The following is a 17506-nucleotide window of genomic DNA, read 5'->3' as shown; positions in this document are numbered from 1 at the left end:
GGCTTGAGTGGATGGACCGTCCCAAAGAAGTAGGCTTTTATTATCCTGCTTTCTATACAGCACAGAGACACTCTACAACTAACCTAGGTCACACACCTGTTTGTAGCAGAACCGGAATTTGAACAAGGTCAAGTTGCCTCTAAAGCCTATGCTGCTGATCAATATTTTGTCCTGACCTGTCCCTCTGTGTTCATGGGACCTATGGGCCAGGAAGTTCCTGAGGTTTCTTTCCTCCTAACCAGGTACCACCTACACTGGGGGAGACGGTGACAAACCACAAGAAAATCCGAGCTAGAGGTTGAGGAGGGATGTACAAAAATCCTATGGAGAGAGCATTCTGAGCATCCATGCAGCCACACCCCCTCCTTTTGGTCTTACCAGTGGTAATTAATGCTGATCGTCTACTGTGTGCCTGGCACTATTTTAAGTGTTTTGCATATATTCATTCATTAAGCCTCACCAGAATCTGATGAAGTAGATATTATTATTACCCCCATTTTTCAGATGAGAAAACTGAAGCCCAGACCAAAATAAATAAATAACTTGCTGAGAGCTACACCATGAATCATGGCTGAGCTGGGATACGAACCCAGGCAGCCTGGCTCTGGAGCCCACACCTCGGTTATGCTTCATCCTGAGGAACTCTCTCAGCTGCGTTATCAACATCCTTGGTATGATGGACAATCATGATGCACAGTGCTTCCCTAGATGAGGGGTGAGCTTGTGAGGTAATCCTTTCTCCAGGATGTTAAATGTTGAGCCTCGTGACACAAGAATGGAAATTACTATCACCGATGCATCTTGGAGGTGGTCTCCTGAAGTCTCTGCCTGCTCCCAAGACCCTCCCCTCAGGGCTGTCTTACTTCCTGCCTTTTCCTGAGCCTATTTCTCCAGGCTTTGCTGCCATAAGGTATATTAAGAAATTCCTCCTCTGCTTAAAATAGCCCATTCTGTTTCTTACAACCAAAGTGTCCCCATAGACACTTCCCAGAACTCCAGGTTGAGGCTCCAATGAGAAGATTATGGACTTGGGCCTTTGATGCAGGTTTTCTTACACTTGGAAATTAATCTGACATCCTAATAAAAATAGGGCAGCAGGAAGCTCTGAGCCTGTCACAGGGACAGCTGTAGGAGCTGGTGGAAGGTGGGGTAGGGGCCCCCAAGACCAGGTCAAGAGGGCTGGGGCTGCATGGTCCGGAAGGTAGGGGTGAGAAAAGGAAGCAGCTGGGAGCTCACACCTCGGGAGATAGTCAGGCCCAAGAATGGCAATAGGCAGAAAGGGACAGCAAGCAAGGTGACTTTGGCAGTGTGAAGGGCCAAATTAAAATGACACAAGTCAGGCAGGCAGGCTCTCCAGCATGGACAGATTGTACAAGGGCTCTGGTGAAGCCGCCTTCATTATCAGTGCAGACACCAGGCAGAAACACCATGGGCTGCAGTGAGCTGTCACCATTAAGTGAAAGTGAAGGATGTGGTCACCAAACAGCCTCCCAGGCATCCTACAGAGAGGCAAACACATTTGCCAACACCAGCACAGGCAGGACACCCCTTCTCCCGTGAAGCAAGCTGATGCTAATTACACTTCTCAAGTGATCTCTTCAGTATTATAGAAGTAACAAACTATGTATAATCAGATTTCATTACAGGAAATTATAGGTAACCCTGTTCCCCAATCACTTCTGCTTCAGCCTGAAGACCACACACAAAGGGAAGATGACATGCTAATTCAGCAGATGTTTGTTCACTCTTTCCATACCTTAGCCCAGGCTAGGTGTTGAGAGCAGTTGTTTGCAAAACTGGGCTGCACATCAAAATCACACAGGGCACTTGTGATAATGCAGAACCCTCAGACCCAGCCCAGAACTACCAAATCAGAATATCTGGGGCAGGAATTGGCAGGTGCACTTTAACAAGCTTCCAGGTGAATGGTAATGAGGTCAGGCAAGTAGTTGGGCAGGGTAGGGTAGGGGGCACATCTTGAAAGGCCTTGATAAATAGTTTAGATTTTCTAAATGAGCAGGGAACCCATTTGGAAATTTTAGCAAAGGAGCACCATGATCTGACATATCTTAGCAGGATCGTACTGGGGCTGCTGGGGGGAGAATAGACGTAGGGCAGCAAAAGAACAAGCCAGGCAACTACCACTGTCCAAGGACAAGAAGCTCCTGGCCTGGATTAGATGGCTACTGGATTTTTTTGAAGGTAGAGCTGATAGGATTTGCTGATGAATTAAATGTTGGGTATAAGAGAGAAGGAGGAGTAAAGGATGATGCCAGGCTTTCTGGTCTGGGCTATCAGAAGATTGGGGTTGCCATTAACTGGTATTAGAAAAATTAAAAGGAGTAGATATGGGGAGAAAAGATCAGATGCTCCATTTGAACATGTCATATCTGAGATACCCATTAGCTATGCGAAAAGTTGGACATAAGAGTCCTGGGGTTGGAATTGAGGCTGGGTGGCCCTTGACTTTCTGTGCTAGCTTTCAATTTTATTTTGGAAATCCTCCTGCACACACACACAATACACACTCTTCATTCTAGATGCTTCAGTGAAGAGACCCAGACTCTGACTTCACAGGGGGGATAAGATTTAGTCCTGACCAATCAGAGCCTGCACTGACTTTCCATAGAAATGAATTTAGAGATTAGCATGGAACCCCTTCAGAGCCAATGAGATACCATGAGAATTTTGCAAAGACTTCTGGGATGGAGAGTTTGAAGCAGAGACAATGAAAGGGTTGGAGCTTCTGCAGCTATAATGTGAATGTGAGGAATGAAATGAACTAAGCACAAGAAAGAGGGAGACAGAGACCAGGTGACCAGGTGATCAGGTACTAGTGACCAAATTATGCCTGATGTAATCTTTGTCTCTCATACTTATGTCTCTATTACGTTATGTGAGACACCAGTAAATTCTCTTCCCCCCCCAAAAAAATAACCCAGGTGGTTCTGATACAACACATCTATTGACTGGTATTTGAGAATAACTGTGGGATATACATGGTCCTTGCTACTCGAGTGTGGTCTGGAATTCATCACATGGAATTTTGCGAAGACTATTAGAATTGGAAAATTCTTGAAAAAGAGTCAATTCTAAAAAGCTTATTAGAATTGAAAATCTTAAGCCCCAACCCAGATTTGAAGGATCAGAAACCGCATTTTTTTAACTTTTTATTTTAATTCGTTAGTTAACACACAGTGTTATATTATTTTCAGGTATACAATATAGTGATTCAACAATTCCATACATCACCCAGTGCTCATTGCAATAAGTGCTCTCCTTAATCCCCATCACCTATATAACTCATCCCCTACCCCCATCCCCTCTGGTAACCATCTATTTTTTCTCTATTGTTAAGAATCTCTTTCTTGCTTTGTTTCTCTCTCTTCTTTTTCCCCTTTGCTCATTTGTTTTGTTTCTTAAATTCCACATGAGTGAAATCATATGGTATTTGTCTTTCTCTGACTTATTTTGCTTAGCATAATACTCTCTAGCTCCATCCATCTCATTGCGAATGGCAAGATTACATTTTTTATGGCTGAATAATATTCCATTGTGTATATATACCACATCTTCTTTATTCATTCATCAATTGATGGACACTTGGGCTGCTTCCATATCTTGGCTACTGTAAATAATGCTGCTATAAACATAGGGGTACATGTATCCTTTTGAATTAGTGTTCTTACATTCTTTGGGTAAATATTCAGTAATGCAATTACTTAATTGTAGTGTAGTTCTATTTTTAACTTTTTGAGGAACCTCCATACTATTTTCCAGAGTGACTATCCCAGTCTGCATTCCCATCAACAGTGCACAAGTGTTCCTTTTTCTCCACATCCTTGCCAACACTGTAGAATCTGCGTTTTAACAAGATCCCCAGATGATCTGAATGCAATAAGCATTGTTAGGCCACAAGGAGCTTGTGCTCTCTCCAGGGGAAAAAAAGAGATATATTTGTGATATAATTAAATAACATTGGCAGGGTACATGGACAAAAATTGTCTTGGGAGCAATAACAATAACTACTATTTACTCTGCACTTACTATGTCCTTTGCCCTATTAAATCTTTCATAGGTATTACCCCCTTAATCCTAACAGAATTAAATATCATTGCTTATCTTATTTTAACAGATGAGGAAATCAAAGCTCAGAAACATTAAGCCCCTTACTCAGTCACACAGCCAGGGAGGAGCAGCTGTAGTAGTAGACATCTACTGTTTTTATTCACCCACATGATTTCCACCTTTTTTGGTACCAGCTGCCCCTGGACAGGCCTGCCTCTCCCCACCTCTACCTCCAACCTGGCTCCATACCTGGTCAATTAGCTCATTTTATTTCTCTGGTTAAAGAGACTGGTTCTGACAACGCACCTGACTTAATTCAGTCTGATATTCATCAGCTCTGGATTTTTTTCTGGAGTTCTGGTGAAAAAGGGCTCTCTTCCTAATGGGGAAACCAGATAGATAGATGTAGGCCTGTGGAGCTGCTGGAGATAAATTGCCCCATTTGGGGGCCTGGAAATGAATCCAGATGTGAAAAGAGGCAGATCTCTGTTGACATTGTTTAAGTGGCCTGGACCAGCCACACCTGAAGTCAATCATCCTTGAATTTTTTTTTTTTTAAGTTATGGAAGCCAATACATTACTTGGGGAAGGTGGCGCTAAGTGTGGTTTGAGTTGAGTTTCTAGAGTACTGATGAATCCAGTGACAAAGGCAGCCCTCAAAACCAGCCCTGCTTTATTCAAAGGCTATTTCCTTAACCAGCACCCCCCACTCTACCCTATAAAGGAGGCTGAAACCCAAAGGTCATGAAAATTTACTTGGTCCATGAGGAGTCCACAGTGGTGTGGGAGGGAGAGAATTAAAGCAAACAAGACAGACAGCCAAGCCCTTCACCCTAATTTCTTATCCTTCTCTGCACTATACTCCCTTCAGCTGGGCCATGGGCAAGGCAGGCCCCCTGCCTGGGTTTCTGTATAGGACCTGTCCAGAACAGCCTGTGCTGTGCATGTGCGCAATGATTGTGAGCTAAGTATTGCTGCATAAATGTTTGATTGACAACTCCAGGCTACCTGGATACTTCTGTGGTGGATATTCGGCAGGCTGAGCACATATATCTTTTTTTCAACAGCCTTAGACTCACATTGCTGCCATTTTTGCCCCTGATGCTCCCTTCTCCCATCTTGGGGAGAGTTAAGAAGCTGTCTTCTCTGTGTGCATATGATTCTCCAGCCCTCACTCTCCTCCCTCAGCCCCCACCTCATTGCCCTTCTTTTCTCCAAGCAGAGTTACAGTTCCGGGAACAGCATCTAAGCTGCTTTTCACCCCTGCCCCAGACCAAGGTCCTTTACTCCTCGTTCTCTTGTTTGTGCTTGTCTGTTGCAGAATAACTTCAGTGGGAAAAATTCAATAATCCACAGTTCACTTCAGTTTTCCCTAGCTCAACTGCAAGGCTAGCTGAATTAAGCATTTTTAACAACAGATATTAACAAGCAAAAGACTCACTCATTGGGCCTGTGGATGATAAGAGACCAATTTTCCAGCCCCCACCATTGACTTCAGGGCTTCCAGCATACTTTCCCTCTGGATGGATATGACTTCTGGTAGGTGACATGTTTAGTGGCTCCCTTGAGCTTCTAACTGAGGAGAAAATGGCTTTGCCCTGATGGAGCAGAAGCCCTGATCTCTGGGAAATATGGTTGGATGGCTGATTTGCCATTCAGTTGTTTGTATATGAATCAAACCCCTACCATTCCAGCTTCTGTTCCAAACTCTAAGGGTAAGGTAACACCAAGGACAGACTAGGTTCCTGTTCCAGGGAGGGAGAGACCGTATACAGGTAAATGAGCATTCTGGGGAGATGTACTGAAGCTCAACTGGTAAGAGAGGAAACAGCTCAGTATCAGAGAGAGTTATCGGGGTGGCCAGCTGAAACATGAAAGAGGAGCTAGCCATGCAAAGCATGGGGATGGAAGAGTATTCCTTACCCCCAAAAGATCAACATGTACAAAAGTTCTGACACAGGAGAGAGCTTGGCATATTATAGGAACTAACAATGGAATGAGCTACTCTGCAGTAGAGGGAAACAACAGAAGATGATGTTGTAAGGGTCAATAGGGACCAGATCACGGAAGTCTGGCAAGCCACTATAAGAAGTCACAGTGCATTGTGAAGACAATGGATGATTTCAAGCAGAGGATTCATGTGGTGTGGTTTGGTTTATGCTCGAGAAGCTCACTCAGGCTACTGATGGGAGAGAGAATTAAGAGGGAAAGAAGATTCATAGCACTGCTCCAAAAGCTAGTCACCACATAGTTTTCCTGTTGGCTAAGCCTTGAAGGTAGGATTTTGGGGATAGTTTTAAGCTGGAAACTCAAAAGACCCCAACTACATCCAGAGAATCTTGCATTTCATAGGCTTCCAGTTGGAATGGGATCCTAGAGGTCATCTAGTTTCAATCCTGGGGGAACAGACTTGCTTCTACCCTCAGCCTGGACCCCAGCTTCTCATGACAGAGACAGGGACACATTTAGGCAATAGAAGAAAACAGCTGCCAACTTTACAGCCTCAAGGAGTACCACTGTCACTCAGATTGATGCAGGAGATTATTTAGGCCCACATGCTGGTGAACCTGCCAAGCAAGTTCCCACTGGGCCAGCATCCAAGAGCCCAGAGGAGAAGGAAGGAAAAGCACCAGACACTCAGATGCCACATGAAGGATGAGCTGTAAGCCGCACCCACAGCTCAATTGGTATTGCTAACATGCCCTCTCCCTTGGCATCTTCAGAATAAGTAAATAATCCATCTACCTGAAATGAACTCCTTCAAAAAGAGAGAAAGGGAGAGAGAGAGAGAATGTGGAATATTTCTGAGACCTAAATTGACCAACTTTGATCAAGATGAGTTAGTAAAATAGCAGGCTCCACATCAGCTGCATATTTGGAGCCACTCAGTCATTATAAAATCATCTGAACTTCTCAGCACAAGTACACATTGGGGAGTTTATTTTTGAGTCTCTCAGAATACAAAGGAGAGTATATCCAATACCAGATCTGGGCAGAGCACACAGCTTCTTTTTAAATGAGGAGAATGAGATGCCCAGTTGCCTCTCCTTTGTTAGTAATTCCCTCTTCCCTCTTTGAAAGTTTCCCTGAAAGTAGGCAGTAATTTCTGATGATGGAAGAAAAGGCTCTTGGAGCCTCACCTGAGTAAGTAGGTTGCTGCTGGCTAGCAGAGCATTCTAGAGAACTCTTTGTTGGGCTGAACTCCCAGCTGGACACTGGGTCTGAGGAAGGAGGAGGATTTGCGGAATCCTTGATTTTCTTCAGAGGAAACCAACTGAGCCCACTCCACCTCCATGGTCTGCAGCAGAACCCAAAGCTGTGAGGGGATTTCAGAGGTCATCCTGCTTTCAGCTAAAACAAAAACCCAGAGACCATATGTCTAGCCACAAACCAGGGTCTGCTGGGGAAATACCAGCTCCCTCATTGGCAAGGCATTGTGTGGCTACTGTCAACATCTTGCCACTATTCTGGCACCATTGAAAAACCTTCTGGGCTTTACCACCATAATCAAGGGCTTCAACTCCACCCATTTCCAGAGACTTCATGGCTTGATCCTGGGTTAAACAACCAATCAATCAATACTGAATCATATCATTAGGTGTTGGAAGAAAGGGAGGGTATTCCTGCCCTTTAAGGAAAATAAAATACGATCCCTGCCCTCTAAGGTGTGTGTTGGGGCTGGGGCAGGGCAACAGCATCAAGGACAACTTGTGCCATAAGGTCAACTCCAGACAACAGGTACAATTCCATTCCATTCTAGAATAAATGAGGCTGTCTGGGGTGATGGTGGAGATTTAGAGAGGAGCACCATGCCAGGCCTGCACTTCAGAATCACAGTCCAAGGAATCTCATTGCCAGAATACTATAATTCCTCATCCATCCATCCATCCATTCAAGACACACTTTTCATGTCGACCCTATTCCAGGCACTGTGTTAGGCACTGAAGATGTAAATTAAGCCAATAACAAGGTAAATACCTTTGCAGAGTTCACAGTCTGGTGGATCAGGCAGATACACTCATGATGCAACCAGCAATCCCTCCCTTTGTCTGCCCACCCATTCATGTGTTCACTCACCCATTCATTCAAGGAACATTTATAGAGCATCTACCAGCCCTGACACTGTACCAGGCACTAGGTGCTCTGTGGGGAACAGCAGATGAGGGTTTATCCTTATGGAGCTCAGTGCCCAGCAGAGTTGTGGTCAGGGTGTCATCTGAATAGGAGAGTTCAGGTGGTCAGCAGAGAGTGAGGTCCTGATGCGTGGGGGTCAGAGACAGCTGTGCATATGAGGTGGTTGGAGCTCAAGTGAAGCCTTGAAGGTCAGATTGGAGCCTGCTCGGGTTAGGCGGGGGTCAATCCCTTCAGTCGCTGGTCCCTCCCCGCACCTCTTCCCAGACCTCTTCAGAGTTTAGCAAGATGAACAAAGACCTCCCTAGGCTCTGGGCTGTGACTACACAACCGGAAATCCTTTCTTTATAATCATGAAATTCTCCTTCTTGATTTCAGCTACACTGCGTCTCCTCACTACTGCCTGAAGTATGTTCCCAGTTAAAAGTGTTTTTCCAGTCAGAAGACCTAGCAACAACTTCAAACACCACCCATACATCTAATCTTGGCCTCTTCCTTGCTGTCCCTGCTTGCTGCTATTCCATGGTCAAAGCTGGGACTCCTTGGGGAGCAGGCTGAGCTCAGAATAAAATGGGAGAGGTGAGAGTAAGTACAGGTGCCTGGGAAGGTTTTTCTGCCTGCACAGGGTCTGAAAGCACTTCCATGTCAGCATTCCTGCCACTGAGGAGGAGATAGAGGACTGAAGGATCTGGGAAGTTCCCCTGAAGGGCAGTTTCACTGGTTGGGTCAATGTCCTGCAATCACACCAGGCACAGTTTGGTTTCATTCATGACACCATCACAGACGCCTGTTCTGTGCCAGGCACCATGGGAGGCCCTGAGCCAAGCAAGATGAACAGGATGCGGTACCCACCTTAGAGGGGCTCACCCTCTGAAGGGACACAGACATGGAAACAGGGCTCATCCCTAACGGGGACAGCCTTCAGACATAAAACCAGAGAATATTCATCCATAGTGGCCAATGCAAATATATGAGCAACAGGGATGGAAATGAAAGACACTTAGGGAATACAGGTGTCTGTTCTCGTTATTGACTAGAGGGGGGTGGGGAGACAGGTGTGCAGGGAAAACAAAGGCTGTAGGATCCTAATTCTACCATTCACTTGCTTTGTGTCCTTCTTCCTATCTGGTTTTAGTTTTATTATTTATTTGATAAATACACAGATGTTCCCCTATATCCTGCTTCTGTGATAGGGTGATGCCCCAGGTGTCCACTGCTCCTTACTGTTGCTACCATTTATTCAGCACCTACTTATGGGTAGGGCTAGGGCAGCGCTGAGCATTTTCATACCTTTTAGAGCAGTCTTCTCAACCACCCTGTTGTGAAGGCATTACTATCCCCATTTGAAATATGAGCAAACTGAGGCTCAGAGAGTGTGGATGTATCTCCAATGAGGAGGTTTGTGCAAAGAGATCAAGAGACCTTTGTAATCGCCCCTGGGAAACCTTTTCCTCCGAATTAAATTGGCTCAAAGGAAGGTGTACCTGCGCTTTCCCTCCAGGCTTGACCTCCCAGTTCCAGGGCACTGCTGGCCTCCCGCAGAGTCAGAGTCGGTAATAGGTTTCAGTTTTGTTTGAAAGCCAGCGGGGGTGACAAGGACTGGACCAAGCGCACGCCTGGAGTTATATGGCTGGTTGCGGGGAGGCGGAAGGCTTAGACTCACCGACGCGTTTATCCGAAAAGATGTCTCAGAGCAAACCCTAGACATCTAGCCCACCCCTCTCACTTGGGAGTTGAGGGAAAAGTTCAGACAGGGAAGTGGCGGGCGGGGGCGGGGGGGGGGACGAGGGGAGCAGTCTTGGGTCGCACATCAAGTCAGGGGCAGAGTAGCAGGCGGCGTCCGCAGCGCATGGTGTCTCATCCTCCACTTGGTCCGAAGGGGCCAAGGACCCCGCCTGAGACATCAGGACCCCGCCTGGGACCCGCGGGAGCGTCCCGCCCCTTCGCTCCAATTAAAGAGTGGGGTGAGGTTCCCTCTCCAGCTGGGTCATTTTGTTCTCTTTAGGAGCCGGTCCACCCGGGTTTGGAGCATTAGTGCTCCAGCACAGCTCCTGGGGGGGCTCCCAGCTCTGGGGACGGTGGAAGCCGTGGCGGGCGTGTGAGCGAGCTAGGGGACTGCGCAGGACCTAGCGGAGCCCGGGACGGCTCCAGACAGCACACGCGAGTGACTCCGGCTTCTCGCCAGCGATTCCGCGCTGGCCGGGAGGCTCCTACAGGCACTCGGCGCCGCCCGGAAAACCCGGGCCTGGAAGTCAGGTCTGGGCTCGTTGGGTCCTAGAAACCTCCTGAGTCCCCACCTCCCCCCGCACGAAACCCCTAACACTGCTGCAGCCCGCAGGAAACTGGGGTTGGGGGCTGGGGGAGGGAGGTAAGAAAGACCACGCTGCAAAGAGGGAGGCCAGGAAGGGGTAATCACTCTGCTTCTCCGGGGTGAGGAAGGCTTCCAGGAGGCGAGAGAGGAGGAAGTAACCAAGAAGACCTGGGCAGGGGAGGATTCTTTGAGACTTTTGAGAGGGAGGCTGAATGAGGGGGTGGGTAGTCCTTGAACCCCCACAGGCTCTATTCTGATCAGGTTTATATGAGATGAAAGCAGGAGGCACGGCCCAGATCTGAAAGGGCCTAGAAGGTTCGAAGCATTAAAGGGAACCACGGTGAGGTGGAGGTTTTAGGATGGGCCCCCTCCCTAGCCTCTGGTTGGGGGCAGGGATGTAGTCTCCACTGAGCCGCTGGCCTTTTTTCCTCTATCCCTCTCAGTACCCAACACACCAGTTAGGAGTACCTGGTTCCCTCTCAGCTGGAGCACAATTTTCAGATGAAGCTTGCTCACCTGCCTCTGGCACAGGTAATGATCACCCCCACCTCTATCCCAGAGGTGAGGGAGGTGGCCCAATTGACAAGTGCCCTGCCCCAGTGAGGCCTCTAACTCCAACTCTAGGTCCCTGGGGAGAGCTGTCCACATCTCCACCCAGACTGATGGGAGTCTCAGGCCTGAAGATAAGGGCGGTTTAGGGGAGGGTGAAGAACACATTTCCCCTGGGGCTTCTGGGGCAGGACTGCCTGCTTAGCACTTCTGAGAGCTTGCTGGAGTGGGTACCACTAACTCCTGGAACCCACTGCAGAGCGGGAGGCAGGCCCAGGCCCAGATATCTCCCCTGCCAACCAGTGCCAAACAAGGCCTGCTGGGAGAGCGAGGAGGGGCCAGTGAACCTTGGAAAAGCAGCTACAGAAAGGCTTCCCAGAGGAGGCAGGTTCTTACTTGAACTGCTTAGATCCCCAGAAAGACAGGATTTTGAAAAGCAGAGGAGAGAAAGGGTGCTTCCAATTGAAGCAAAGAAACAGCAGGTGCAGAGGCATGAAGACAGGAGTGGGAGATGGGCTCAACAAATGGCAGAGGGAAGGGATCAGCAGTGGCTGGAGCCAGTCTGAGAAGGGTCTCTAATGCCAAAATCAGACCTTTGGGAAGACAGGGGCCCTCCCTCAGCTAGAACCAGGACAGAATTAAGGGATAATTTCCCCTCTCTGTCCCTCTTGGGGCCCACTTTCTCCCTTCTGGTTCACCTTCCGGGCTTCAGAGCTGGGGCTCCAGGTGAGCCTGAGTTCCTGGATAGGCAGGCTTCCTCTTTGCCTCCACCCCAGCCTCAGGCCTAGCATTCAGGAGACTGCCCCCAGGAGCCAGATCAGTTGCAGGTAACAGCCAGGACTCATTAAACCCAGGCCAAAGAACTGCAAGCCCATGTTCAAGTAACAGAGGATGGCTGGAATCTCAGAGCAGGAGGGACTCTTGAAGATTTTTTAATTCCTCTTTGTCTTTATAAGTTGGGCAAACTGAGGCCAGAGGAGGACTTGCCAAAGTCACCCAGCTGGAGCACAGCCTGGTGGTCCCAAAGCCTGGACAGACACGCTGGTGGTACCCTCCCCAGGAAGAGGGGTGACCAACCACCCACAGCAAGCAAGCTGACGGTGTGTTAGGGGCTCTGCTTCCTTGGGTCGTGACTACCCAACCAGCAGGGCCCATGAGCCCTCATCCTAGGCGGAGAGGAGAGTACCTGATGCACCGTGGGTGCATGCCTGGCAGACTGGCTGTTCAGGAACAGAACAGTTGGATGGAGCTAGTTCTGCCGAAGACTCCAGTTCTCCGTGATCTCTCCCTCCCAACCGGAAGAATGCAGAGAAAGCATTTTTTAAAGTGTCCCTTTTTAAAAAGAATAGCTTTTCTTTTTAAATCTCTCTAGGGTTCAGGATTGCACCTCATCCCCACTTCCCTGGGAACTGACTACGGGGAGAGAATTGTGGGATAGATAGAGAAAAGCACTCTTCACTCCTGAAGTCCCTAGCTATCCCCCTGGGGACCTCGGGCCGCTGGGGCTTCGGAGAGCAGGGTTAGGGCTGCGTGCCCCCTGGATTAAGTGCGGAGGTGGAACAGGTCCGCGTTTCAAGGAAGGCGGAGTGCTCGGTGAATTTCAATCAGACGAGCCGCAGGAATTACGAGAAACATTGCTTATTGTGCTATTATTACCCCCCTTCTCCCCACCCCCCAGAAGCCAATCAAATTCACCCCTGAATCTCGGCTAGGAAAAAACTTCTAAAAGGATCAAAGCCAGAGGTGCTTATCCAGGCCCAGACTCTTGCCCCCAGGCCCTTGGCAGCCACCCGCTTCCTGGCGCCCGACCTCCCCGCTGCTGAAGCGACTGGGTCATACTTCCAGACTTAAAACGAAGTCGTTTATTTCAATTTTGCTTTCACATTATGTTCCGATACAATCAAAACTCCTGGACGAACCTCTTAAATGAAAGTCCTGCATTGAGCGCAATCACAGGTCCTGGGCGCCCGGGTAATACGGCAGGCGGACTCGGGATTCAGAGGCGGTGGTATAAAACATTCGCTGCTTCGGGAACTGTGGGGTGGACAGTGGGGAAATCCAGGGGCAGAGGCTTGGGAGTCGTGCCGGCTCCTCCAATTGGGATTCTTCCTGATGCATTTGGACTTTGGAAAATCCAGACTTCGCTTCCAGGCCGGTAGTGGAGCCGGGCCTAACAAGATTTCGGCCAAAGCAGGGAGCACAGGCGAACGCGGGGCTGGCTCTAGGCCTGGCGCAAAAAGGAGCGCAGGCCGGCTTCGCAAGGATGCGCTCGAGCCCCGGCCTTTCCCGGGTTGCGTTCTCACCAAGGGTTGCGTTTTCACCAAGTCGACTTCCCGCGCCTCTGAGCCTCGCCCTTCCACAGCCCGCCCCCAAACCTCGCAGCTGGGAAAGATGCGGAGTTTAGAAAGCTGTTCCAGAAAAATAAAAGTCCCACTTCAACCTTATTGGGTTAAAGCAAAATTAAATCTTGGCTATTCACACGTATGTTACAGAGGATGGGGAAGCGTCCGTAAGAACCTCCTGGCATTTAGTGGAGCCACAGAACACGAGGGCATTGACAAGCATCAAGACATCAAGCAGCCTTAGATTTCACGATCACTCCGAATAGGACATAGAAATACGGAAATACAGCCAGTTTCCACTGGGAAGAGTTCTTTGAATACAAATGATATATATTTATATATATTTTTGAACCAGTCACCCCTAAGGTGAGTCCTTTCTCTGCTAACAAGCAGCGGAGGACACAAAGTATCTTCAGCTAATTAAATCTTGAGCGGTGTTTTAAGAGCAATATTTGCCAAATTAAAACTACCTCCCCCATTCAAAACAAAACAAAACAAAAACCTTATCCCCTCTCCAAACTAAAAAGAGGGGAGGGGCATATTAGATTTCAGCAGGTGGAAAGATTCAGAGGGGTCTGAGGAGGAACATATTTCACATTATACAGTGAAATCAAAGTTTCTTTTGTATAAATTGTAGAGAATAGGAACATGGGGGTAGAAACAATGACAAGGCAGTCTTTCTTGATTACTTCAACCGGAATGGGGGAGACGAGTTTATTTTTGGAAATGGGAGTGCGCAGAGCTAAGCGGAATTTACTTCTCCTAATGAGGAAACGGACAGAGTAGTCCGACCACCCGCGCGCACCTTTTACCCGGATACAGCTGGGGAACATGTAGGAAGTTTCAAGTCGTGCCGCTTTCTCGTCCTCTAAATTTCAGCCTCTTTCTCATTCCCCCTCCTGCCTTCCTCCTGCCTTCGCCCTCTCCCTGCCTCCATTCCGGTGGCGATGAGCCAGTCAGAGGGGAAACACCAGGAATCCGGAGAAGGTCGAGTACTTCCAGCCCCCCATCAAGTTCCCCCGCTCCAGCTTGAGGTATGCTCGGTCGCCTTTCTCCATCTGGATTAGAACTCCATTGCTGGCGGCCTCCCGGGTCACGTCCTGGTCACCAGCAAAGGCTGAAATCACCGGCCACCCGTTTAACATGAGGCTCACCTGGGAAAGAGAAAGGCCTGCTTCAGAGGAGCAACCTAGGCGGGTACCTAAGCGGCGGTAAAGACGCGAACCTTTGCCACTTGGCTAGCAGCCATAAAGGCCTGGGAACATGGTGGAAAGGGGTGGGGGTAGAAAAAGGAGCTTTGCCGCTTATTGCTGAAGGTCCAGTGGGGCGAAAGACAGCCAAACTGGGTGACAGGAAGGGCCTGCCCCCCAAAAGAGAGTCACTTTCATTCCTTGAGCTCGCCAAGCAAGTCCCGACTGCGCTTTTATCCAGTTTAATGAACCCGTAGGCAGTTCAGGTGTCCTGATACTTTTACCCCTCCCCCCCCCTTCAAAGAGAAACTCAGGCAACTGGAGTTTCCGGGAGAACAAACAAAACAAAAACCCTGGTTCCTCCTGGTCCTAGCTGCCTGGAACTGTGGAGACAAAGTGGAGAAGCTGGGCGAGGGTTCTGGCTGATGAGAAATTTCGCCAGCGCTGCACTCTGTGCTTCATCCCCAAACCCGGCTCAATTCCTATCCCAGATCCAGCCGTGCCACCACTGCCTGCTTTTGCCCTTGCCGTGGCATCAGCAGCCAAAGGCCCAGCGCCCTCTCACCAGCCGTGCATCCTGCCTTCTGTATCTGCCCAAAGGAAAGCTGGACACCTTCGGGAATCTGGAAAGCCGGTGAGTGCCGGCTGGAGCGCGGCTGGAGCCCAGAGGGAGTAGCACTATACCCCCTCCCTTCTTTCTCCACCCTTCAACCGCCTGGGCTCAGGCACTGGTGGTTCAAAAACCCAGAGTCGGTCCCCAGAGGGATGCCAGGAGCCCCCCCTGAGCTTGGTGCTGAAGGCACCCACACAGGAGTCCAGGCTTCCCAGCTGGGACAGAAAATGGGGATACTGTCTGTGGTGCTGAAGGCGAGGGTCGCAGAAAGCTGCTGGGAAGAGGGAACTGTCTCTGATGCTAACCAGCAACCGCCATGGGAAATCCCTGCAGTCCCGTCGAAAAGGGGGAGAACCTCTTTGGAGGGGCCCAGAAGGTGAAGGCAGGAAACTCTGTGTGGGAAGGGGACTAGGTTCCAAGAGCCGGCGAAAGAAGCAAGAAACAGTTGAAGCCACAGAACTGTGAGGCCCTGCTACTCGTCCAACCAAGCAACCCCAGGTACATGCAGCTGCCCCTTCTATCGCCCACCCCAATACGGTCCGCTCACTCCTGCGGCTAATAGCCCCCTACGCAGCCGGGGCCCGACCCTGAGGCGGTGGCTGACCTGAATGGTCTGTCTGTTGTAGACTTTAACCACGTGGAAGTTAAAACTGTAGATCCCTTTGCGCGGGGCGATGAAAGTGCTGCGTTCTGAATCAAAGTTGTTCCCGATGTTCACTAGTACCTATAAAGAGACAGGAACGAAGGGAGTAGGCAAGAGTCAGTCCCGAACTCCTGTCCCCGAGCCTCTGCAGAGCCGTGGAGTGAATCGAACATCAACCTTCCACCTCTCCCCCGCCCCGCAAACCAATCTGCATGGAGCACTCACCTGGTCAAAGTAGATGATCATAGTGCGATTACTCATCTCGGACGGCTCGTGGTTGGTGCTTCTGATGGCAGAGAAAGCCACCTTGGCGCTGCCAGAGCGTACAGAGATGCCCAGAGCTGTGCCCGTGGGATCGGACGTGGGGTTGGAGTCGCACACCACCAGGCACTTGCCTTCCAGCACGATGGGCTCCGTCTCATTCTGCCCGCGGGCCGGGCCCGCCAGCCACGCCGCCCCCAGCAGCAGCAGCTCCACGACGCCCAGCATCGCGACGCCGGCGCCCACCCCGCCCCCCACCCCGGGGGCTGCTTGCGCCAGCCGCCCCCCCCGCCCCAGCCCCACTCCGAAGCCCCCTCCTCAGCTCCGTTCGAAGCTTCGCAGACGCCGCTCCGGACACTACTGCTCTTCCTCGCACTCCCAGGCAAGCGTGCCCCCCGCGCGTTGCTCCCGGAGCCCCGCCCGGGCCTCAGGGGTGCCGCGGCTGCCCAGCCGTACTTGGATGCATAGCCGCTGCCGCTCGGTCCCCGCTGCTTCCGCCGCCTCCAGCTCGCACCCGCCGCTGCCGCCGCCGCCGCCGCTCTGAATTATTGATGCAGCCGGCGCTGCAGCCGGAGCCAGCGGAGAGCGCGCGCCGGGCACAAAGGCGCGGACCGCTGCCTGGCCCCGCCCCCGCTGCCTCCTAGCCCGCCTCCCTCCACAGCTCCGCCCCCGCACCGGCCTAGGCTCCGCCCTCCAACCAATCCTAACGCGCCGCGCTCCCCGCTGAGCCAATGGCGGCGCTGTCCGCGCTCGGCCACCTGACCCCGGGCGCCGTTGTTATTAGGCGCGGCGAGGCGGGCGGCGCGCGGCAGCAGGGTTGGGCTCTGGCCGGGAGTCGGCTGAGGGAGCGAGGACTGGGGGCGCGCGCGCGCGCCCGTGCCCGGACTGTCCGCCGCGGCCGCTCGCTCTTTCGCCTCCCGCCTCATGCCAGCGTCTTATTCAGCCCCCTCAGCCCTTCCGCCCGCCTCCAATCGCCAGCCCGCAGGTAGGAGGCGGCGCGCGCGCCCGGGGTCGGGAATAGAATCGGGCGCGTGAGGCGCCTGTGTGTGGGCGCGCGGGGTGGGAGGGGAGCGCCCCCCAGCGGGCGCAGGCGCGAGGGGCAGCCGGCGCGCGGTGAGCTTGGGCGAGCGAGCTGGCCGGGCGGCCGGGCTGCAGGGCGCGTGCGTGCGCGACGGGGCGGGACGGGGCGGGGCGTGCGCGGTGCCCTCGGGGGGAGGTGCAGGTGCCGCGGTCGGCAGCCCGCTTGCTGGACTCCAGGCGAGTCTCCGCGCCGCCTCCCCAGCACGCGGCCACGGCGATGGAGTTCGCCCAGCCGCCCTCGCCCGCCTCTCGAACCCCCTTGTCTGTGGGCCGTGGAGACCCAGCGAGTGTGCATTCCTTCGTTCGTTCTTTTATTCG

At 51.2% G+C, this 17506-nt stretch overlaps 1 protein-coding gene across 1 annotated transcript; it reads right to left on the bottom strand.

Annotated features, from left to right (window-relative positions):
• Positions 1 to 12906: 12906 nt before the first annotated feature.
• On the bottom strand, positions 12907 to 16337 carry CBLN1 (cerebellin 1 precursor). The gene is made up of 3 exons (XM_006730391.3): positions 16073 to 16337; positions 15809 to 15928; positions 12907 to 14555 (listed from the first exon to the last, which is right to left on the bottom strand). The coding sequence occupies exons 1-3, from the start codon at positions 16334 to 16336 to the stop codon at positions 14358 to 14360; spliced, it is 582 nt and encodes a 193-aa protein (XP_006730454.1). The 5' UTR covers position 16337; the 3' UTR covers positions 12907 to 14357.
• Positions 16338 to 17506: the final 1169 nt, after the last annotated feature.

The sequence above is a fragment of the Leptonychotes weddellii genome, chromosome 16, assembly GCF_054177405.1.
Source record: "Leptonychotes weddellii isolate Sample4059 chromosome 16, ASM5417740v2, whole genome shotgun sequence".
NCBI classification, from domain to species: Eukaryota; Metazoa; Chordata; class Mammalia; order Carnivora; family Phocidae; genus Leptonychotes; species Leptonychotes weddellii.
The sequence above is the reverse complement of the archived record's forward strand: the minus strand, read 5'-3'. Positions and strand labels throughout refer to the sequence as shown.

Excerpts from the sequence above, each read along its gene's own strand:
- CBLN1 (XM_006730391.3), bottom strand. The coding sequence starts at position 16,336 with ATGCTGGGCGTCGTGGAGCTGCTGCTGCTGGGGGCGGCGTGGCTGGCG. Across the intron at positions 15,929-16,072 it reads TGATCATCTACTTTGACCAG|GTACTAGTGAACATCGGGAA; the intron begins GTGAGTGCTCCA and ends GTCTCTTTATAG. Across the intron at positions 14,556-15,808 it reads ACAACAGACAGACCATTCAG|GTGAGCCTCATGTTAAACGG; the intron begins GTCAGCCACCGC and ends TCTCTTTCCCAG.